General features: G+C 39.9%; 2 protein-coding genes across 3 annotated transcripts in view; one reads left to right on the top strand and one right to left on the bottom strand.

Moving 5' to 3' along the window:
- The window catches only part of CAT (catalase), a 16,538-nt gene extending 9,985 nt beyond the window's left edge, over nucleotides 1-6,553 (top strand). The window contains 6 exon segments of the mRNA XM_027670317.1: nucleotides 539-745; nucleotides 1,546-1,684; nucleotides 3,019-3,149; nucleotides 3,655-3,762; nucleotides 4,362-4,448; nucleotides 4,866-6,553. Coding sequence (XP_027526118.1) covers nucleotides 539-745; nucleotides 1,546-1,684; nucleotides 3,019-3,149; nucleotides 3,655-3,762; nucleotides 4,362-4,448; nucleotides 4,866-4,931 — 738 coding nt within the window. The 3' untranslated portion in view covers nucleotides 4,932-6,553.
- Nucleotides 6,554-13,233: 6,680 nt separating this feature from the next.
- LOC113960649 (acyl-CoA (8-3)-desaturase-like) lies at nucleotides 13,234-20,985 on the bottom strand. Of its 2 annotated transcripts, XM_027670315.1 has the most exons (11): nucleotides 20,631-20,978; nucleotides 19,763-19,960; nucleotides 19,305-19,406; nucleotides 19,016-19,144; nucleotides 17,855-17,915; nucleotides 16,427-16,503; nucleotides 16,014-16,111; nucleotides 15,296-15,392; nucleotides 14,749-14,828; nucleotides 13,946-14,071; nucleotides 13,234-13,852 (listed from the first exon to the last, which is right to left on the bottom strand). In XM_027670315.1, exons 1-11 carry the CDS (start codon nucleotides 20,850-20,852, stop codon nucleotides 13,801-13,803), a joined length of 1,242 nt encoding a protein of 413 aa, XP_027526116.1. In that variant the 5' UTR covers nucleotides 20,853-20,978; the 3' UTR covers nucleotides 13,234-13,800. The 2 variants fall into 2 exon arrangements, with proteins under 2 accessions (XP_027526116.1, XP_027526117.1); XM_027670316.1 differs by lacking the exon at nucleotides 13,946-14,071 and having other exon boundaries at nucleotides 20,631-20,985.
- Between the last annotated feature and the right edge of the window lie 218 nt (nucleotides 20,986-21,203).

Raw genomic sequence — 21,203 nt, 5'->3', positions numbered from 1 at the left:
AAATAGGGATAGGGCTTGATTCCAGAACTGGATGACACTTCAGAATTGTGATCTCAGATCAGAGGGTCACACCCTGAGCTCTGTTGCTCTAATTTTGTCAGACTTCCAGTAGCTGTTCCTAGGAATGGCCTGTTGGAAAATCCTCACAAAAACTTGTACTACTCTTTTTTCCCTCTAATATTGCTCTCCCCAAATGGCTGAAGACTTTTTGAACTTGAAAATAATGGCTCAAGTGACAAAGACAAGGCCAGCTAAGCTAGTTAAGCATTTTGAAGTAGCTGAAAACAGTTGTGCCACCAGTTCCACCTACGAGGTGCATTCCTAGGCAGTTTTTCAAGCCCCTGCGGGTATTTGATTTAAGTACTCAAGAGCTGAGATTATCCTGGGATGATGAAATAAGTTGCATTAATACTCTGTATTAGTTGCAAAAGACTTCTTAAAATAAGACATTTCTCAATGTTTGTTAGCAAAAAAGAAATGCAGTAATGAATTTTCTCAATCAAGGCTTAAATCAGGCAAATGCTGCCTGGCAATTAAGCCAGATAATACTATGATAATGTTGGTTTTAATGTATGTGTGTTATGTCTCATAGGTTTGGCCACATGGTGACTACCCTCTCCAACCTGTGGGGAAGCTGGTGTTGAACAGGAATCCTGTCAACTACTTTGCAGAGGTGGAACAGATGGCATATGATCCAAGCAACATGCCACCTGGGATTGAACCTAGCCCTGATAAAATGCTGCAGGTAAACTGCAATGTGTATGAGATTTGACCTGGTGAGCATTGTTTGCTTTGCTGTATATGAAAACATTCCTATCCCTGTTTGTGTAGCAGCAGTAAACCTGATGGATCGAAAGCAACTGATGTTTTTATTTATTTTTTCTGTGGTGGTGGTTTATTGATCACCATTTGATGTGCTCATGCAGAATTGAAATATAAACAGAACAGGACAGAACTAAAGGAAGAGAAAATCTGGACTTTAGAGCGCATCTGCAACAATTACCAAAGTTGCCAGTCTGGGATGGATGAAACCGTGGCAGCAATGCACATTTATTCATGTTTTTACAGCATTTCTCAGAATTCTAAACTCTTACGAGTAAGAGGTTGACTTTGGTGCTCTAAAATACAGATATAACTAATTCCTGATACAAACCACAGGACTGTTCTTTAGAAGTAGTATTGAATTTCTTACAGCTCACAACATTTAATAAGGCTCGTTGCAGAGTCATGGATATTTGCATGTTATGGTTTTGCAGATTAAATCCAAATTGTTATTTCAAATTATAGCTGTGGAAACAAGAAGGTATTTTGACAGTTTTAACTGGATAAACCCTTGAATCATCATGCAGTTCTTTTTTTGCCTCTCTTCACTCCCTCAAACTTCATAGTCAGAGTTAGTCTGTTGTCTTGGCATCTGTATGTCACCAGAACTGCTGAAGGTTCAGTTCAGTAAATAATACATTTAACAATAAGTGAAATAATGGTCAATGCTTTGAATTGACATGTACCACTGCAGTGATCTCTTTTCTGTTTATGATATTTTAGGGACGTCTGTTTTCATACCCTGACACTCACAGACACCGCCTGGGCCCAAATTATCTCCAAATCCCTGTGAACTGCCCCTTCAGAGCCCGTGTGGCCAATTACCAGAGGGATGGACCAATGACTGTTACTGACAACCAAGGTAGGCATGCAAATACCTTTCAGTGTAATGACACTTATGCATGGAGTGCAGAATTCTTTTCTGTTCACTTCCCGAGCTTCAGAATTCCCAGCCTTCACCACTCTTATTTGTGTATCCACTCTATCTCTTGTCAGTCTTGTACAAATTTTGAGAATCAAAACTTCCTGTAAAACAGAAGTTTGATTGGGTAGATTACAGAATATATTATCTACATGTGTTTTTTTAAGACTCTAAAGAAGCTCATGGATGTTTCTGACACAACTTCAGGCTTGTTTCCAGTAGTTGATATGCTTAAATATAAGTGGTTTTCAAATCGATGTGTGTAACTTCTGCTTTCTAAAAAAAGACTAAATTATTCATTTTGTAAGCAAAGGGGGGCAGGGGAAGGAAGCTTTTGGTACCTGAAAATTAGAATGTTTATCATCTTTACATACTTGTTATAATGGGTGTATATCTCTGCTTTTAATCCAGGAAAGGAGACTTCAGATGTTTAGATACAAGATGGGGAGTTTGTTTAAAAATTTAATAACCAAGTGAAGCTTAAGATGTCTTTAAAAACTTAACAAATAGGCCTTTAAGAGAAAGGGGGGTTGCAGGAGAACACCTGCAGTAAAATTCATTCAGTATTGTTTGTCCCTAGTTATGTTCCTTTAAAGACTTCTAGAAACATGCCTGTTAAAGGGGTTTAATTGAAAAAGTTCTAAATTCATAATTTGAAATGAAGAAACATGTCAGAGAAGTATTTTTACAGAAGTTAATTACTACCTCTTTGTTTCTACTTCTAGGCAAAATCTAATCTAAAAATAATAGAGGTGGGCTAAATGTCTTTGAGAAATCTGTATTTGAATCTGTTAAATTTAAAAACTGACTTTCTTATGCTCAGTCCACTTCACTGAAATGCTTTGCTTTTCTAATTTCCAAGAGATTGTGACAGGCAAGAGTGAAAATGAAATGTAACTTTCCCTCTGTTGAGCAGTTCATGGCCTGTCAGTGTTTGCCCAATAGTGACGGTTTTACTCCTGAGAGTAAACAAGGATATACTTAGGCTGTGGCTCATGCCAAAATATGTATTCCCTTGGGCTAGGGATTCTGACACCTGCTGAGGGAGGAGAAGGAAATATTTGAAAAACAAGAACTTGAGAACAGCTGCTCTTGTCCAGGAACAGATAATAATTTCATTTTTATGCAGTTCTGTGAGTTTGTGTTGAAAATACACCCCCTGTATAGGGAAGCTTATGTTCTTCTAAGCAAAGAACATTGTCTTCTGGCTTAATCTGAGAGTGCTGGCATCTGATTGTTTTGGCTTTTGGGGGGTTGTTTTTATTTGTTTTCAGGTGGTGCCCCAAATTATTACCCCAATAGCTTTACTGGTCCAGAAGATCAGCCTCAGCTTAAGGAGAACCGAACGTTCGTTTCAGGGGACGTGCAGCGCTACAACAGTGCCAATGAGGACAATGTGACTCAGGTGTGGGGCATGGAAGGACAGGATGGGTTTACAGGGTGACTTTAGAGAATATTAATAGTGTCATGCAGACGTGACTCCTTTCTGAAGCACCTGGGCTGAGCTGAAGGTCTCCAAACAGCACAGTCTCATGAATAACTGAATTTTTGCTGTCAGGACAATTAGCGAATTGTCCCAGACCTTTGCCATCCATACTTTGAGCATCAATATATAAAAGGCTGTGACGTGACTTCTTGCCAGTAGTATCTGCAGATATGCAAACTGGAGTGTGTCATGCTGTGATCCTCAATTCCTGAATTAGATCCTGACAGCAATATTTGTTTTCATTAATTCCATAAGCAACAGTTAGTTCAAGTTAGGACCAGAAGGAATTGGCAGGTTTGCCAAAGGAAAACCCTCACAGGTTTGGTTGCCTTTTGAGTTTTAAGTATTTTGAGTATTTTGCATATTTTCTAACTGCTTGCTTTTGGGAATTTCCAAATAACCCTTTTTTTTTTCCAATGGCAAGGTACGGGAATTCTACCTCAAAGTACTGAATGAGGCAGAACGCCAAAGGCTCTGTAAAAACATTGCTGAGCACCTGAAGGATGCACAACTCTTCATCCAGAAACGAGCTGTAAGTGGCCTCTTTGGTTTTTAGCCTTGGCTCTTTATTCCAGGTTTTCTCCCAGTCCGGTAATTTTGTCAAAATGGCAACATGCTTATGGAAAAGAAGATCAGGAATTCTCTGAGAAGGTTGGATTTCTTCTTACACAGGAATTCTCAATACAGATGTGCCTATTTACATAGTATAAATAACATATAACATGTTAAAATAACCTTTTCCTGGTGCAAAGAATAGGGTAGATATTGAACATTTAGGATGTATTTAACTTGGTGCTTCAAAAATCAGATGACTGCCAGTGTAATGTTTTGCTCTAAACAAGGAAAAGGCAGTGAGGGCCAGGGAGGGATTAGATCTTTATCCTTCCCAGTGCAATTTGGTTTAAATTGGGAATGAGCTCTAGGTGAGACAGTAGAAACAGTGTTTCAGGATGTTCATATCTCATTTCTGGCTGGTCAGAATTAAACTATAGAAAAGAGTTTCCATCCTCCTTTTCGTCCTTATGATACAAGTACTGCTTGTAAACCACGGAGCAGAAATGTGCTAAAGAATATGTTTGAAACGGAGGAAAAAAATTCCTGTTGCCTTTTCTGTTCTGTCTTCCTGTTAAGGTGAAAAACTTCACTGATGTTCATCCTAACTATGGTGCCTGTATCCAGGCTTTGCTGGACAAGTACAATGCTGAGAGTGGGAAAAAGGTATGGTCATGATTTTTGTAGCTGATTTTTGACTGGCTGTGAATTCTTTTGCCTTCTCTTGTAAATCCAGTGAAGTGAGAAATTGGTCTTGATCCCCATTTGATTTGAAGGCCAGAAGTCAGTGCATGTAGAATTACAAAATAAGGAAACATCACTCTAATAACACTCAATTAAATGTTGATTAACCAATGATGTGCAATTACTTTGTGTCAGCTGGGGTTTGTAAGGCTGGAAAATAACTGTATGTGATCTGTGATGTGTTCAGGTTAATTACCCCCTCTTTGTAATGGTAATGAAGCATTTCCACAAGCCTTTCCTGGGCTCAGTGCTTGCTCCAAGGAGCCACAGCATTGACTCGAGTACTCATTTTTTCTCTGAAGTTCTCTAATTTTAATGGAAATGTTGTGTTATTTTTAGGATGTGATTAGGACATACAGACAGTCCACATCTCCTATGTCTGTCAAGGAAAGATCCAACTTGTAAAACATCCTGCAGAGATTTGCTTTATGAATTTTGCATCCCTACAACTGCACAAGAACCAGTTGAACACGTTCATGAACGTAGCACATCTTGGCCCAAACACGGGAGTGTTCTAAGGGGTGATTTGTTGAGCTTCCAAGTGCTTTTATCTGTATTGGAAACCAGGTAACAGGAGCTAATGATCCCCTCAATAGTGCCTTTCAACACGAGTGCTTTACTGCTTGATATGGTGTTTTTAAAGGCAATTCATGGTTAGAAATTCTCTTTTAATCAAAATACTGTCTAATTTTGTTGTGTCAAACTTTCCTGGCTAAATCACACAGTAGGATTTCTATAACGACACTGTGATTGTCCTCATGGATAAATTTGTAATGTTAAAAAATTGATGTTGCTCAGTTATTTCTTATGAAATGGTTATCTATATGTATTTGTAAATGCATCCTTTAAATTTCAGTTTTGGCCTTCCAGAAGTAAAATGTGATGCAGAAGTTTGAGTAAAATGTTGGTATGTCTCATTCCTTATGGTAGAAATGAAGTTAACTACAAAATTTAATCTCAGTATAAGTACATTTTATCCCAATATGTATTTTAAGATAATCTTTGCTTGCTAATGCTTGGTTGGGATATAACTGACATAGCGGACATAGGAAAGGATATTTTCTTATTCCATACACTGTCCAAGAAATTTGATTCCATCTTAAAGTCCTTTCAGGCGTAGGGAGGTAAATTGTTCTTTCTAATCTGTAAGAATTTAAATAGAAAAATATAAATATGCCAACTATTTGGCAGATTAACCTCCAAATGCACAAATATTTTTAACTTGGCCTAATTCAAGCTCAGGGCCTTTCAAAATTATTCCAAATGGTTCCTGAAATTCTGTTGTTTTACTGCAATAATCTGATATTGCTATTTCTGAATCAAGCCAGAGCTAGTTTTCAGAATAAGACTTTAAAGTGGAGTGTTCTAATGAATGTAGGTATCTAGAAAATATGTATAAAGCCTGATTTTAGGCATGTTTAATGTTACCTAATTTCATCAGTGTCCAAGCTAAATACAGAGCATTTCAGAGCCGAGCTACTAACTCTTAACTCAGGCAAATGTGATAAAAACATCAAATCATGGCAGTTTGGAGGTGATTTTTCAATATTCAGCGCACTTTTGGGTCTGTCTTGAGTTGTATTTTGAATAGGATTATTTCCTGATTTGACATTTAAGTGGGAATTCCCAGAAGTGATGGCAGATAATAAAGAAAAGTACATACTAAGTGCTGTCCCATTAAATTAGAAAGCTATTTATTAAAATTAAGTAGAAAGCTACTAATCACTGCAACTCAGTGATCTACTAACATATAGTGTTAAATTATCTGGGATAGAGGTGCAGTAAAATAATATGAACTGATAACCTATTGTATTCTGGAATTCCATTGGATTTTTACCTGATCAGGCAGGTGGGAGCTGTGAAAGAGCTACGTGATTAGGTGGGAATATTTCTTGTTGGAACATTGAATCCTAATGAGTTTTGGAAAAGAGTAAACAAGGCCTAATCTTCTTAATTTTGGTTGTGTCTGCTAAGTGAATTATATTGTTGTCTTCTTTTGCTTCTGAAATAAACTGAATTTAAAAATCTCTTGGCTACATGTTTTCTGTGAAAATGTCTTCAAATAGTGTGTTTTAATCTAGGAAGTTCATAACTTCATCAGCTTTTTTTGGAGATGGTGCAGAAGCTGTTGAAGTTCTGGGTAATTGATATCAGTTTCCAAATGTAGTTATTTTGTTCCTAAATCCCTACTTTTTCTTTCCCAGGTAAGGAACTGTGTGTCTTGTTGTACACTGTGAGGTATGAGACCATGCCCATAAATTATCATTATTAATAAATTCTTCTGTAATTTAGAGTGGTTTAGAAATTAGGCTAAAATTTGGACAGTGTCAGGTTAAAAAAGAAAATCAAGAACCAGGGAATGTGGAACAGAGAGGAAACACCTTGTGCAGTGATGAGGAGACCTGGAATGGGCTGGGTAGGTTGTATGTACCTTTCGCAGCTGCTTTTGTTCTGAAAACTCACATTTCAAGTACACAGTTGTGCTTAAATGACCTGTGTTGTGCTGCTAAACTGGCCATGACAGGTGTCACACAGAAAACTTGGCTTTTTCAGAAGGTGCTGAGAGGGTTGGGCAGCACTGGAAGAACAATAATGCTGTTTCTTCAAACAAATGAGACAATAAATCCATTTACAGCTACTTACTGTGAGAATTATAGACTGTTGACATGGCACAATCTCACTTGTGTTTTGATTTTGTGTTTTGTTCAATTAAAATCAAACATTCCCTCGACAGGTTGTGTCATTACAATTTTCAGTGATCTATAGAGGAGAATTTCTCAATGTTTTCTTATTACGGTTTTATTTCAGATGCTCATCTGTAACAGTGGAATTGGTAGTGGATTTGAAACTAATGTTTGGGAAATTACAGCTTCTTCAGGAGTTCCTCTCCTTCTCACGGGCCTTTAACCCTAGGTTGTTTTCCCTTTCCCAAAATGTTTGATCTTGAGTATCCAAAAAACCTGAGCAGATTCTCAAATCGCATTTGTCGAGGTGAGGACATGAGTGAGTTCATGGGATTGCTACATGTTATCCAGGGAAGAAGGGTGAGCTAGGTTTGGATCAGACTGTTACTGCTTTAAATATACTGGAAAAAGGAAATCAGGGCTTTCTTGAACCCAGCTGGCTCATTGCCTGGTGGAAGCCATGAATGGAAATTGCCTCCTAAGCAGTGTGTAGGTATCCATAACTTCAGCATCCATCAAACCAATCATGTTGATTTGCCAAATATTGTTACTCATCTTGGAGAAAAAGCCTGTTTATTCTCTGGAGATCTGATACATAAATTCTCAGACAGGTGGATCTGTGAGTCACCATTTTCTCACCAAATGTTTCACTGTGAGGGTGGTGAGGCCCTGGCACAGGTTGGCCGGAGAAGCTGTGGCTGCCCCATCCCTGGAAGTGTTAAAGGCCAGGGTGGACAGGCTTCTCTGCCCCTGGTTGCTGCAGGAGGTTGGTAGGTGGCCCTTCTGCGACTTTTCTGCACTCTGAGTTTAGTTTGGTGTGGGGTTTGGGGCTTCACAGCGGCCTTGCAGAAGGCAGTCAATCCAGAGAAATGTTGCATGTTCTGATCTTCTGTCGTACATTACATGAAGATTTGCAGTGTGTGGTAAAGCTTGGCCATTCTCCCCAGGCAATGTTGTAGAACTTCAGCTGAAATTGTTGAACTTAAACTCAAAATTGTGGGGTCAGGACAAAGGTCATGACATGCAAATGTGGACTTGAGCATACCCTGGACTCTGTTGACATCAAGGGTGCAACCCAAGCAGTTGCCTAAGTCCATTTTGGACAGAACTGGAAAAGCACCAAGGCTCTATTTTGATTATTTGACGTGAAATTAAGGCAGTTTTGCCAGATTTGTGGTTTATGTTTCAGTAATTGCAGGATTCTAACTTAGCTCTTGAATCCAGCCTGAGAACTAAAGACTTTTAGTCTGTGCTGTACCATCATCTCACAAACAGCTGTTTGAGGTACGTACAAATCTGTCACATTCCTGTTCTCTTCTGTGCCATATCAATATACTTTTCCTGTGGAAGTTTCTCTCACATGAAAAATCCTGAGGTTTTCTCATTCAAAGTGATTTCAGTTGTGGGAATGGATCAGTCAGACCGAAGAATATTCCTGAAGAAGCCCTGGGTTTGCAAAAGCTTGTAAAAGGATGCACAGTTACATACTCTGGGAAAGCAAATCAGAGCTGAACAATGAGGCAGTGGTGTAAAAATAACAATTGAAGCATATCCTGATAGATCCCTGTTAATGATGACACTTTTACAGCCTGGATTGCTGAGCAGAGCCTGAAATTTGGTTGTGTGATGAAAGCTGGGACTTTGTCACGCTGGAGTTCCACCCAAAGCCAAACTCCCACCCCAGAGCAGCTGGAAATCTCCCTGAGGAGAGCTCTCAGGAACTGGGCTGAAATTTATTTTTGTGTCACCCACTGAAGCTTGGTAAATTGAGAGTTTTAATGCCTTTTTAATGAAAAAGATAAAATAATTTTACATTCTGCCTCCCAGACCAAAGTAGCTGAATCAAGGAGGTCAAAGAAGACAACATCATCATGATTTCTTGTGGACCTCAGAAATTCGCCTTGATCTTAATCCATTTCATTTAAATCTTCACAAGATTATAAAAAGCTTTTTGTTTAGTGGGATCTTATGATTCAAATACTGTAAATCTCTAATGGACCAAGTCAGAAAAAAAACTTGGTTTCCTGTTTCATAATGTGATAAAACAGAGAATGCTTTATATAGATTTGCTGTGTCAGTAAATGTCAATGTTTATTCTTTGCTCATTTCTCTCACGTTTCCCCATTTTTAAACTTTGACCAGTATTGGGAACTTTGTTAATATTTTATTTTATTGTTTGTTTGTTTGTTTTCCCTAGTGCAATAATCCTCCTCTCTGTGATTGTTGATTCAGGATTGACACACAAATGGATACACTTTCCTACAAATAGCTGGGAAGCCAAACTATTATATGATCCTATTTTCCACACTTAAGTCTTGAGAATCTTTGACCTTGTGCATATATTTTGTAAGAATTATTGGGGAGAGATAGATGAGAAATTCTGTTTGCAGACCAAGTCGCAGCTGCAACACTCCCCAAATAGACTGAAAATACAAAATGCCTTAAGCCAGCCTTCCCTGGGATGGGAGCTGGGCAAGTTGGCAGCTTTAAGCCTGGCTTACAGGATGTGACTGGATTGCACTGGAAGTATGTGAAAAAGTGGTAACTGAGCTCTTGTGGAAGTTGGTCTCTCTTACTCTATACTTGGACGGTGTTTGTGAGAAGCTCTCCAGGAGATGGAAACCACTGGAACACCTGAATCCAAATACTCATTTCTCTCTTCCCCTTTAACTTGCTTTATTCCATCCACTGCAGTCACTTCGCCCTCATTGCCCACGTGCAGCCTTCTTTTTGCTTCCTCCTCGCTTTTAAAAAACTCAAACATGTTTCTTCACCTTGGCATTGTCTTGATAGAACAGATCAAAGGAAAACTTGCAAAATAAATTGCCTGTTTGGCCAAACATCCCCTTTTGTTGGGTGCTGGAGTGAAGGTTTGACCCTGCCCGAGCCAAGGGCTGCACGACCTGTTCCAACCACCTCTGCTCAGGCCCTTACATTACACAATACCAGCTCTGCCTAAAGGTGGAATCTTTAACAGAAATTTAATGTATTGTGTCTCACTTGCATTTTTCCCTCTGATCTTTCTGTTATACCCAGTTAAATCAGGCAGTAAGTTTGGTGTTATTTTTTGTGTAGCTTGAGGTGAGGGGGAACATCAATATTGATGTGTATGAAGGAGATGAAAGTATGTAGCTCTACTTAATCATAGCTCCTGTATTGTCTACAGGGTCTTAATGCTCTTGATTTTGTGGAGAGAATTTGGAAAAAACAAGGATGAAGGAATCTGCTCATTTTTCCTGCTTTACTTATTGCAGAGTGCAAGATGCTTTAATCACTCAGTATTTTGCCTAAGTGCTACTCTTTATTTAGAGTTAAATAAGTTTCAAGCTTCTTTTAATAAGATTACACATCTGGTAGGTGTATATGTGCAAGTTGATGAGGGCTGCTGGATGAGCAATAGTTTCAACACTTCCATGCAATAAACACGGTGATTATACCATAAAAATTTTGGCTAAGATCTGTTAACATTTGAACTGACACAGCTTTTTTTTAAAATAGTCAAGATTTTTTAAAATTATTTGCTATTCAGCTTTACAACACAGAAAATAAAGTGCTTATTTCATTTATTTAGTATGTCTATTAATGTGAGGTGTTGTATGTAAAGCAAAATTTGTGATGCACATTGTTTCTTAAAACAGACCCTTTTCCAGACAGATTTTATTGGAAAAATACTTCACTTTGAATTTAAACTTTCACTATTATTTCCAGTGGAAACTTGTCTCTCCTGAACCTCTGATTCCAAGATAAGACCATTGGAAAAGAACAGAATTTGCCTTTCACAGTTGCAGGAATCAAGGGTGTATTTTAGAATCAGTCAGTTAATATTTTGTGTTATTTTCACCATTCTTCCCATTTGGAGAAGATGCTTTAGTGGTGATGCTTATTGTACTTTCACTCTGTTTCCATCTACTATGACTGCTTTACGTAAGAAGTTTTTTTGTGGTTTTGTTTGTTTGTTTATGCTTTTCTGTGGTTGTATAACTAATTTGTATGTGTTCCCTACCTTCTTTGTAAAATCTCACCCAGCTATCAAATATTTTCCTGAGGGAATGCTGGTAGCCTTTCCTCTGGGGCTGATTCTGATAAGATTGGTCAAAGATAACTGGCAACTCCTCCTATTTGCTCTGGCATTGATCCATATTGCTTAGCCTTTGTTCCATATTTATCCACAGCCCTTCACCTCAGTCTTGCTCAACTTTCCCACACACCTTTCCTCATTTGTGCTAAAAACATTTACGACTCTCTTTTTTTAATTGCATTTTGACTTGCAGGGTCCTGACTGCAAGTTGCACCAAGAGCCCAATGATGTCAAAGGTCCAAAAATCAAATAAGGGTCTTCAAAATCAGGCTTTTCATCTACCCAATAAATTTTCAAAGACTACTTAAGGTAATTTTGAAAGGCTTTTTAAAGTAGTGGAAATGAGTTTGTGAGTAACTGATACTGTTTGACTCATTTACACAGAATTTTGGGGAATTGCTGCTTTTACTCCCATAGGTCAGTTAGGAGTTAGACTTTGTGCTGTTAACCTCTAACCATAATTGCACATTTTCCAAGGCAGAAAATGGTTTGATAGCAAATCTTTTACATGTTCTGGCTGCCTGTGCAGGGGTTAAAGGTTTTTAAGTAGAAGCCAGTGCTGAGCATGGCACATGTAATTCAGTTGTTGCACAAACGACACAAAGTCCATTCATTGTATCAGCAGGGGCTTTTTTATATCTTACTTTTTACCTTCTGAGATTTCTATTTATATTAACTTTACATTATTGTCAAAAGTGGTTGGTACTGCTGGTACTCAGCTTTTGTTGTTCCCACAGTCCCCTTTCCAAAAGCTGGTCTTTTATTTCAGGGTCTGAGTGCTGTGGAACTCAATTTAGACAAAGATCGTGCTCTCTTACTAATTAATGGAAAGATATTACCTCCTCTCAGGGGTGATTCAAGCACCTGGATCAGCCTCTTTCCCTGACTCACCTTTTGCCTGGGGTCCACTCAGGTAATTCCATTTACCCTTGAACCCTCAAAACTGCTTTAATAAGCTTGAGCTTAATAAGCTTTGGCACACAAAAATCCATGTCTCCCTTAAAGCCTTGGGTCTGGATCCTGTACTTTTATTCCCTTATGGTATATGGTCTTTTCCTAAGTCCAGCTGGCTGAGGCTGCTTTAAAAAGGAGCCAGGATCTAGTCTTGGATTAAGACCAACTTTGCATCATGACCAGTTCACGTGGCTGCTGTTCCTGCAAGCCAGACTTGCATAAGCAACTATCTAACTCTCCCCTTTTCCCTGCTTGCTTGTCCCACCTTCCTCACCTGGTTTTATTTGTAATCCAAACTCTCAGCTGGGAAGGGCAGCTCTCTGACCCCCAAAACGTCCCAGAGTGCTTAGAAACACTATGCGACTTTCTGAATAACCTCCAAAAATTGAAATACAAACCTCCCTCTCTGGATCAAGGCTTAGGAAGCAAAAAAAAAAAAAAAAAAGCATTTTACTTCATTTAGTAAAAAAAAAAATCCTCAAATCCATTTTTTAATGGATTAGGGATTAGAGACAAGGAACACTCTGAAGAACAGCTAAGCAGAGCCTACATGCCATGTAAAAATAGTCTTCAACTGCAGAAATTCTGAATTTGGTTCTATCAATTATAACAGCAATTTAGTAATTAATTATAATTGATGTTTATGATTGATATGAATTATGTTGGAACCAAATTAATGTTGTGTTTGCAAAGCCTTGGAATTGAGGCTTCTCAGCCTTGCTCAGTCTAATAATTTACCTGCAACTTTTTAATTTAGCTGCAACAGCAACTTTTCTATTTGACCAAAGGTCTGTAGATAACTTATTTGACTTTTGGTTTATCTTTCTGTAGTATGATCATAGTCTTTACATGGATAGCGGTACCAAGCAGTAAAATAAGAAATAGCTGTCTCTTAATATACAGAATTGGTGTAATAGTAGCAGCTTTGAGAAGTGAAGACAAAGAATGGGGCTTGAAAGAGTACAAGGCATTAAGTGTTTGAGAACAGTAATGGAAACACATTTAAATTTATTTATTAATTTGTCAATTCATTGTTTTTCACATTTATTTATTCAACTGTGATCTGTAGTTTGTTATAACTTACTATGATTTAACCACATTGCTGGAAAAAATTCAAATTGCAATTTCAAGTAACTTCAAATAAGCAAACATTGTATTAAACATTAAACTTTCCACATGAGGAGAACCTAAGAAAACATGGTCAGAGGACTCTGACATGAAGTGAGGTGTGTGCATCTGCACTAGTCCAAAGTCTGACTTGAGCCCGTGCTCAGACTCATTTAGCAAAGAGAAATGCTCAAGACACATTTTAGCAAAGAGCTTCTCCCTGTTCTAACAATTCACCTTCTGCTTGCCCTCCCCACTCTTAACAGATCTGAACCAAAACCCCAGGAAAGACCAGAAGTAAAATTCAGGCGGCTTCATCCCTATTGGAATGGTATCCTTCAGTTCTTATTCATTCTCTTCTGCCAGAGAGTCCTTTGTGGTCCCTGCTCCTCAGCTCTGCTGGGAATGCAGACATGGCAGGTTCTGAATGGCACCACCAATCCTTGGCTTCTTATTTGTGCTGGTAGGCGTCGAGCCAGAGCTCTCCTGAGCTTTTCAGGGAACTGAGAGAGGGAGAGAGAGGACACATTGCTTAGAGGAGGGTTGGTGAGGGCCTCCTCCTGCAATCCTTCTGCCTTTTTGTGTGCTTCACTTACTGCACGATGTCTGCAAAGGCCGTGAGCAGGGGCTTGCACTGGTACTCCAGGCCGTGCTTGGCACACAGGGACTTCACCAGAGGGGCCACCTTCCAGTAGTTGTGTCTTGGCATTGTGGGGAACAGGCTGTGAACATGAGACAGGCAGGTTCTCTTCCAGTGCTCCATGAGAAATCCTGCCTTTCTGGTGTCCACATCCATTCATACTTCTCAGGAATCACCCAACTCGCACTGAGCAGGGTCTGTAGGTGCTCCCAGCTCTTCTTTCTTTTATGACTTATATGACTTTTCCTGCTTTTCCCCCTCTTTTTTTCCCCCCAGTTTGTCTCTAGCGTCTTCAAAACAACATTTCTCCGAATTAAGTGCTGCTTATAGAAGAAACTACTTTCCCCCTCCCCTCTTTCCAGAATTAACCACCTCTGTAGCACAGAGCAGGAGATGAGCCCATCCTTCTCATTCTCTAAAGTAACAGCATAAATAGTCAGCATAGGTGGGCTTAAACTACTGTGGCACAGTATAAACAGGTGATGTAACATGGATATTTTCCCTAATCCTTACAAGCTACTGCTTGAGATAGACCGTGTTGCTGCCCATGTGGTTGCACGGGTCCTGCCATGTTCCATTTTCACTTGTCATCCCTGTGATTCTCTTTAGGGGTTTGAGTCTTGTAAAAGACAAACTCATTGGTGCCCCACAACTATTTGTAGAATTCAGAGCAAAAAAGAGAAGGGAAAAGAAAGAGAAATAAAAAATAGTTTTAAATAAAAGGAGGGAAGAAAATTCCCTCTTGGTGTGTGCACTCACTGATGTTCAATCTGGAAGTTCAGATGCCCAGTGAACCAGTCATTGAACAATGACTGCTCGACGTTGCATGTTGCTTGGAGCTAGAGGAAGACAAAGGAAAACAAAGTTAGTCCAGCTTAGTAACTGCAGCCTTTCTCATCTCTCTGAAGAGCACAGTGCACTGTGCTGCTCTGCTCTGTTGTTTTCTTTCAGCCTAAGCTGAGCCTCCAGCCAGGGATCATAACCCTCCTGCAGCTTTGTGGGCCAGCAGATGTACAGACTGGCTAAACTGGACCACAGTAAAACTAGGAGTTGGCTCTTGCAGAAAGTGAGGAGGTGGGTGTGTTTAGGAACTGGAGCTGGGACCTGGGTTTGATTTTAGATTGCCCATGAATGTGTCATTGCTGTGCTCCTTTACCATTTCCATAAGTGAATCCATTACCCTGCTAACCTTCCATGCCCAGTTGCCAACAGGTTTCACCCCCAATACCATAGGAGTCTTGCTTATCTTATGGTTAAAATTTGTAACTGTATGGCCACAATCCTTAAGAATAGAAAAATATTTTACCTGCGTAGACACCCAGTCCAGGTTCTTGTCATAGTAAATATCCATAGGGATGTGGTTCATCTGGGAAACCCAGACAAACCAGCTGCTCTCCAGCATCCTGTGCAATCAGACCAGAGGGCAGAATCCAGCGTCAGGTGGGAGGGTTAGTGATGAGCCATTAAATAACAGCATAGCCAGACTCACAAAGACGTGGCTGAACACCAGCCTTGCTAATCCAGCACCTGGAAGAACTTCCAAAACCTGGAAGTTTCATACTTCCTTTTGAAACTCATGATTATTTAATGTGTGTTAACACTGACATAGCTTGTGTCAGCTTGTTTTATCTGCAGCCAAGGACCAAACTGATTAAAATCAGTGAAATGGTCCAAGTGGAGAGTGTGTTGTCCATTCAAGCCTGGGTATTTGCAAGCCCAGACTAAGCTGGTTTGGTTAAATGTTCTCTTAACCAGTAGAAGACCCAACACCCAAAGCACTGAATGTAATTTAAGATAAGTATTTCTCAGTTTGCTCAGCACCCAGTGAAGTCTCTTTACTGCCACAGCAACCTAAAACTTGCCCTGGCAATTGAGCAGATGAGTGTTAGTTTAACTTTATGGAATTCAAACACTAGCAAAAAATGAGGTGGTTAAGGGAGAATGTGGTAAGATAAGCAGAGGCAAACAAAGGCAGGCAGGTACAGATGGAAAGAATGTCTAGAGGAAAGCTAAAGAGACATCACCTGAATATAAAATAATATGCTAGGACACTCTTTATTTCTAATAATGATCCATAAATATAAAAGAATCTGATATAGAAGGTCATCATCCAGGCCAAGTCCTACCAAAAACAGAGACAACAAGAAAAGAAAAAAAAAAAAAGTGAATTACTTTTCCTAAAGTCTTTCTAATCTTCATTTATATGTGCAAGAGAATAATTTACATTCAGCTTTTATAGTTTTGGGGTTTTTTTCTGAATGGAATAATCTGGAGAAATTCAAGTTAACACAAGTTAATGATACTTTTATGGCGTGTGTAAGAGATGAATCTGAGCTTTCACATCCAGGAGATTTTTATAGGCACAGCTTTTCCACGGAGCTCAGAAGGTTGAAGGCCCCCAGCTGACCCCTTTTGTCACACAAGGAGCAGTACTTACCACCCAGTACCTTTTCGTGTAAGCAATGTAGAACGTGTGCCAGTGGAAGTAGGTGGGAAACAGAAGCGGAGGAAGAGCTGTAGGGGAAAATCCATTATCACTGGGGATGTCATGGACTGAATGACTGGGTCTGTCCATTGATCTGATGGTGCTTACAAACCTCAGACTTCATTTTATGCTTTTAACTGGGGAACAGCCACAAATGGGTATTTTGAGAAGTGGTTTCCAAAGCCCAAAGCTTATCTGGCTCCCCATTCTGCTGTACAAAGCAGGGAACAATGGGAATACACACGAAATCCCTCACCTACCAGGGATTTGGGGTTGGAGAATTAAAAATTCAACCTTCCAAATAGACATCTTGCTTGCAAAGAAAAACCCCAAAACCCACAAAAAACCCACAGACTGTTATTTAAATTTGAAAAGTACTGAAAGATGTGGTGTGATATCATAACCCAGAGCCTCTGTGGAGGATGTGGGAGATCTGAGATAGGATCTCCTTCCTCAACCAGGCATCTTGGAATTGTATATCTGAGATATGCACACCTGAACTAACCCTGCTGTTTCTGTCTAGCCAGAAGAGAGAGACCTGACACTGCTGGGAGCAGTTCTTGCCTTCTTCAGAGGTTAAGGGTAAAAAAATAGGTGAAATTAGTCAAACCAAAGTGCCTATTTCTGCTGGGTTTTATGGTTCAAGTTCATACTGTCCATTTTCAAGCAAGAAGGACTTGCTTCAGACTATTATGGAGAGAGGCAAAAGTTTATTATCACCTTGTCCCATGTTGAAATTGAGCTGCTTTGCAAAAGGAATAAAGCTTCATAAAGCTTCACTAGGATGGGAAGAAGAGGGAAGAAGGAGTGAGCCTGGAGATCAGGGCACTGATGGGAGAAATTCCGAGTTTTTCCCTCTCCTCTCTTTATATAGTTTATTAACCCTCATTATACAGCTCCCAAACAGCCCCTGGAGCCTCATCTCAACTTCCTTAATAAGGGAGTTAAGAGACTTTCTCCTTTTCTCTGTTCAAATAGCTGTATGTTTATTATTGCAAAGCCATACAATTTTAAGATGACCTGGTATAAGGGTACCCCCCTACTTTTTCTACTCTGGAACAAACAACATTTGGCTAAAAATTCTCAAACCAAATCAATGTGTTTCAAGTCAAAAAGGACACAGAAACCTGATCTCACACAGATAAGATAATTCAGGCTGGAAAGGACCTGAGGATCTTGGAGCAGCACCAGCTCTGACCATTTGCTTGGGGTTTGATCCAGTCAGGTCTTCAGCTGTTCCAAAAACTAGGTTATTATGTTCTTTTATTGTGCTCTTTGACACAGGTACCTTCATTCTGCTGAATTTCTACAGGTCAAAAGTAGAATCTACAATCCCCGTTAATACCCTTCGTGGTATTGCAGGAGAATGGAGATACTCACTGATAAAGAAGTATTTGTGTTGGTGATTGTAGGGCATGTACTTCTTCTTTTTGATCCCAAGCTGTGAGAAAAACCCAGAAAAACAAATTACTGAGTGGCAACTAGGAAATTTGCACAGGTAACTTGCTCTTTCCCATTTATTTTCCAGAGGCACCTTCTTGCAGACTTCCCACAAGCCTCATTCCTTCTGTCTCCCTCCTATTAGTTTACAAATATAATATTGTCTATAAACCCTCATTGCATTAATGTAGGGATTTGATGCCTTTTATCCATTAAAAGATGGTGTGATCTTTAAGTTATGGTAAAAAGAATATTGAGCATGGACGGAGGTGAATTTTAGCTGGTGAATTTCCTTGGTTTTACGTTCTTGCCATATTCATAATTTTGTGAGGAATTAGATATTTCAAGGCTAAATTGTATTATCAGTCAAAAATAGTTATATGTATTTTCTCTCATTTTCCCCCCTACTGTCTTTTGTGATTTTGTGCACGTAAGTGACAGTTTCATGACGGCAGAGGTCTTCCAAGGAGAGAAATATTTCACTGCTGTAGCTGCTGTGACAAGGATTCAAGAACTGATGAAGATTTATAGCAAAAAGGGTTCAGCACTCTTAGGTTGTCACTTCTGGAAGTGTCCAGGCACATCCTACATGGTCAAATGACTTCTGCCCAACTAGAGCTACAGGAACAGCCCTGAGTTATTAACTCCTGCTGTTCCTGTCACAGCAAGGCTTCTGCCTTCTCCTGGCAGACACAGCCATGCCAAAGGCACTTGTATCTCTGAGCCTCTGACATTAATATAAGTAGTAATATAAATATAATATAAAAAAGACCAACTGCAGACACGCTTTATATTAATGTTTACAGGTTATCTAATAATCATAAATTACTGAGTTGGTGTTCCAGGTCGTTAAGTTTCTATAACCATTAACAGCCCTTTTGCTGGTGGATTTTTCACCCTATGTGTGATGCATGTACATCATGTGTAATTTATTTACAACCTGTCAGCTGTTTAAGATATTCTTAAAGGGACTTAATGTGAACTATGAAGAAAGTAGACCCAATCTTTTTGCAGAAACTGCCATCACATCTCACTTCTAGATCTTTATGGTCCAGCATGGTTTTGTTGACTGGAGTGTTCTTCCCACACACACACACTGACCTCCACTGAGAGTTTCTTCCCCAAAGTGAACAGGAAAGGGTGCATATCGATGTCAGGGTCTTTATGGAAGCAGTTGGGTTTGGAGTGGTGCTGGGAGTGCAGGAGAGTCCACCACTTGGCTGATGCCCCCTTTTTAAATGAAGAACAAAGTATGAAAAGTATGATGCTTTCAGAGCCAGTTCCCCTCCTTCCCCCAATGCTGAAAAGAATCCCCCACAGAGTCTTCAGAATGCACATTTTTACAGGAAAACCATCCAATCTCAGCAGTTTCCCAGGGTCAGGTACTTACAATCAAGTGGCACATTACAAACTTGTGCAGCAAGTGGTTCCACTTGCTCTTCCTGAATACTGAAAGGTGACCTAAATCATGTTGTAGCCATGAAGCCTGGACCTGGAAGAGGAAAAAGAAAACTTTGGGAGGGGAGAAGACCAGGATGGTGCCACATCCATCGTTTGCTTTGAAATACCCAGATTTACTTCTCTGACACTGCTCCAAAGTCATCATCAGAAAGGGACTATGAAATCCTGATGCTCTTAAGGCCTTCCCCAGAATATATCTCACTGAAAGGATGCCAGACTAAGTTTAGTGGGAGCCCCCCCATGCAGAATTTCTTATTTATATCCATGTAGTTGTTGTCTTATGACAAAGGAGGACTGTGCCAAGTCAGGAAATGGAGGACTAGGAAATGTAAGTGGATGGAAGGTGATGGAAGTCCTTGTGCACATTCTGTGGGCTCCGTTGCTTACCTGGGAAATTGTCAACACCAACAGGGAGACAACAAAAGGCATTAAGGATGTCCCAAAGTAGAAGAGAATGAGCCAGGCAGCAGAATCCAGCAGCAGGATGTGAGCGAGGTGGAGGAAGAAGAAGAGCTGATTTGGCTCCATAAGTCCCATTTTCTCGACAGTATCACGCAATTCCCGGAAATCTTTGACCAGCATTTCCTGGGGGAAGCACCAGGGTTACACGTTCTCTGGTTTTAGATGGCATGCAACCTCATAACCCAAAAAACACTTGAGGAAAGAAAGAGCAAAGGCTCTGGCTAAAAGGACAAGACCTGGGCTTGCACACAAATAAACCATCACGGCTCTCTTACAGCTTCTCTGTGTCTTTGCTAAGGTGCACAGAGCAAAGGAGTCATCCCAATTTCTGCACCTCCAGCCCCTAAGACTAATCTTTGGTGCTGCTTCCATCATCTCCTTGGCAGGGGGAGAGTAGCACAGTAGCTCAGGTGGAGGTTGTGTCTAGTAGAAGTTGTACTTTATGTGCATGAGCTTCACATGCCACCTTGTGGTAGGTCTTCAGATGAAATCATTCCTCTTAATTTACGTCATCACTTTACTCTTCCCAGGATTAACAGAGGAGGGTTAAACTCCTGTATTAAAAATCTGCACCTCCAGCCCAGCTGGCCCCCAGCTAAACAAGAGTCACTATGATAAGAAAAAAAAAATCTCCAGGAATCTCATTCTCAACCACAGATGGTGGATTTAGTCTAATATTCATGTATGGTTTCTAAGTGGTAGCACAAAAATTGGGAAGATACAGAAGAACAAGGTCTAATCTCAGAGTATATTTTTAATCTGCCTTTGATCTGATTTATCAGGACAGACTTACATTTTTAGTGGGCTCAACACTGGGTTGGTCTGGTGCCAGCTCCCCAATCTGCAGTGGCTTCAAGTACTTGCTCACCAGCACCTTGTCAACATGGAATGCCACAAAGGCATCCTGCAAATGCACAAGGGTAAAGGAAGAGGTAAGAAAACCAAATTCCAGTGACAAACCCCAATCTGCTGTGCAAAACATTCCCTGTGGAGGAACCACAATAGCAAAGATCATTTATCTTTCTAACTCATCAAGCTTTTGCTGCCTTTGCCTTCCCATGTTTGTCCTAAGCTTTCAAATGAGATCTTATTTCAGAAGAGGGCTCATGTCCACTATTGCAATTACTGCAGGTGTCCAGGCTTCACAATACAAAATTAAATGAATCTCCACCATGTGCCTAAATCAGTCTTGTGCCGTGTCACCCTGACTAATATTGTGGCATTAATTATCCTCATTTTACCATCCCTCAGGTTTGTTTGCTTACTGAGCCCCTTCTGTGTTTTTCATCCTCTCCTGAGTTGCTACCTTTCCTGGCTTTCTGCTCTTAATTAAAATCTTCCAGTCAACAAAGATAATTTCTTAATT

This window comes from Neopelma chrysocephalum, unplaced genomic scaffold (genome assembly GCF_003984885.1).
Source record: "Neopelma chrysocephalum unplaced genomic scaffold, ASM398488v2 Primary Assembly neopelma1_96825, whole genome shotgun sequence".
Classification (NCBI taxonomy): Eukaryota; Metazoa; Chordata; class Aves; order Passeriformes; family Pipridae; genus Neopelma; species Neopelma chrysocephalum.
This window is presented reverse-complemented; position numbering and strand designations above follow the sequence as displayed.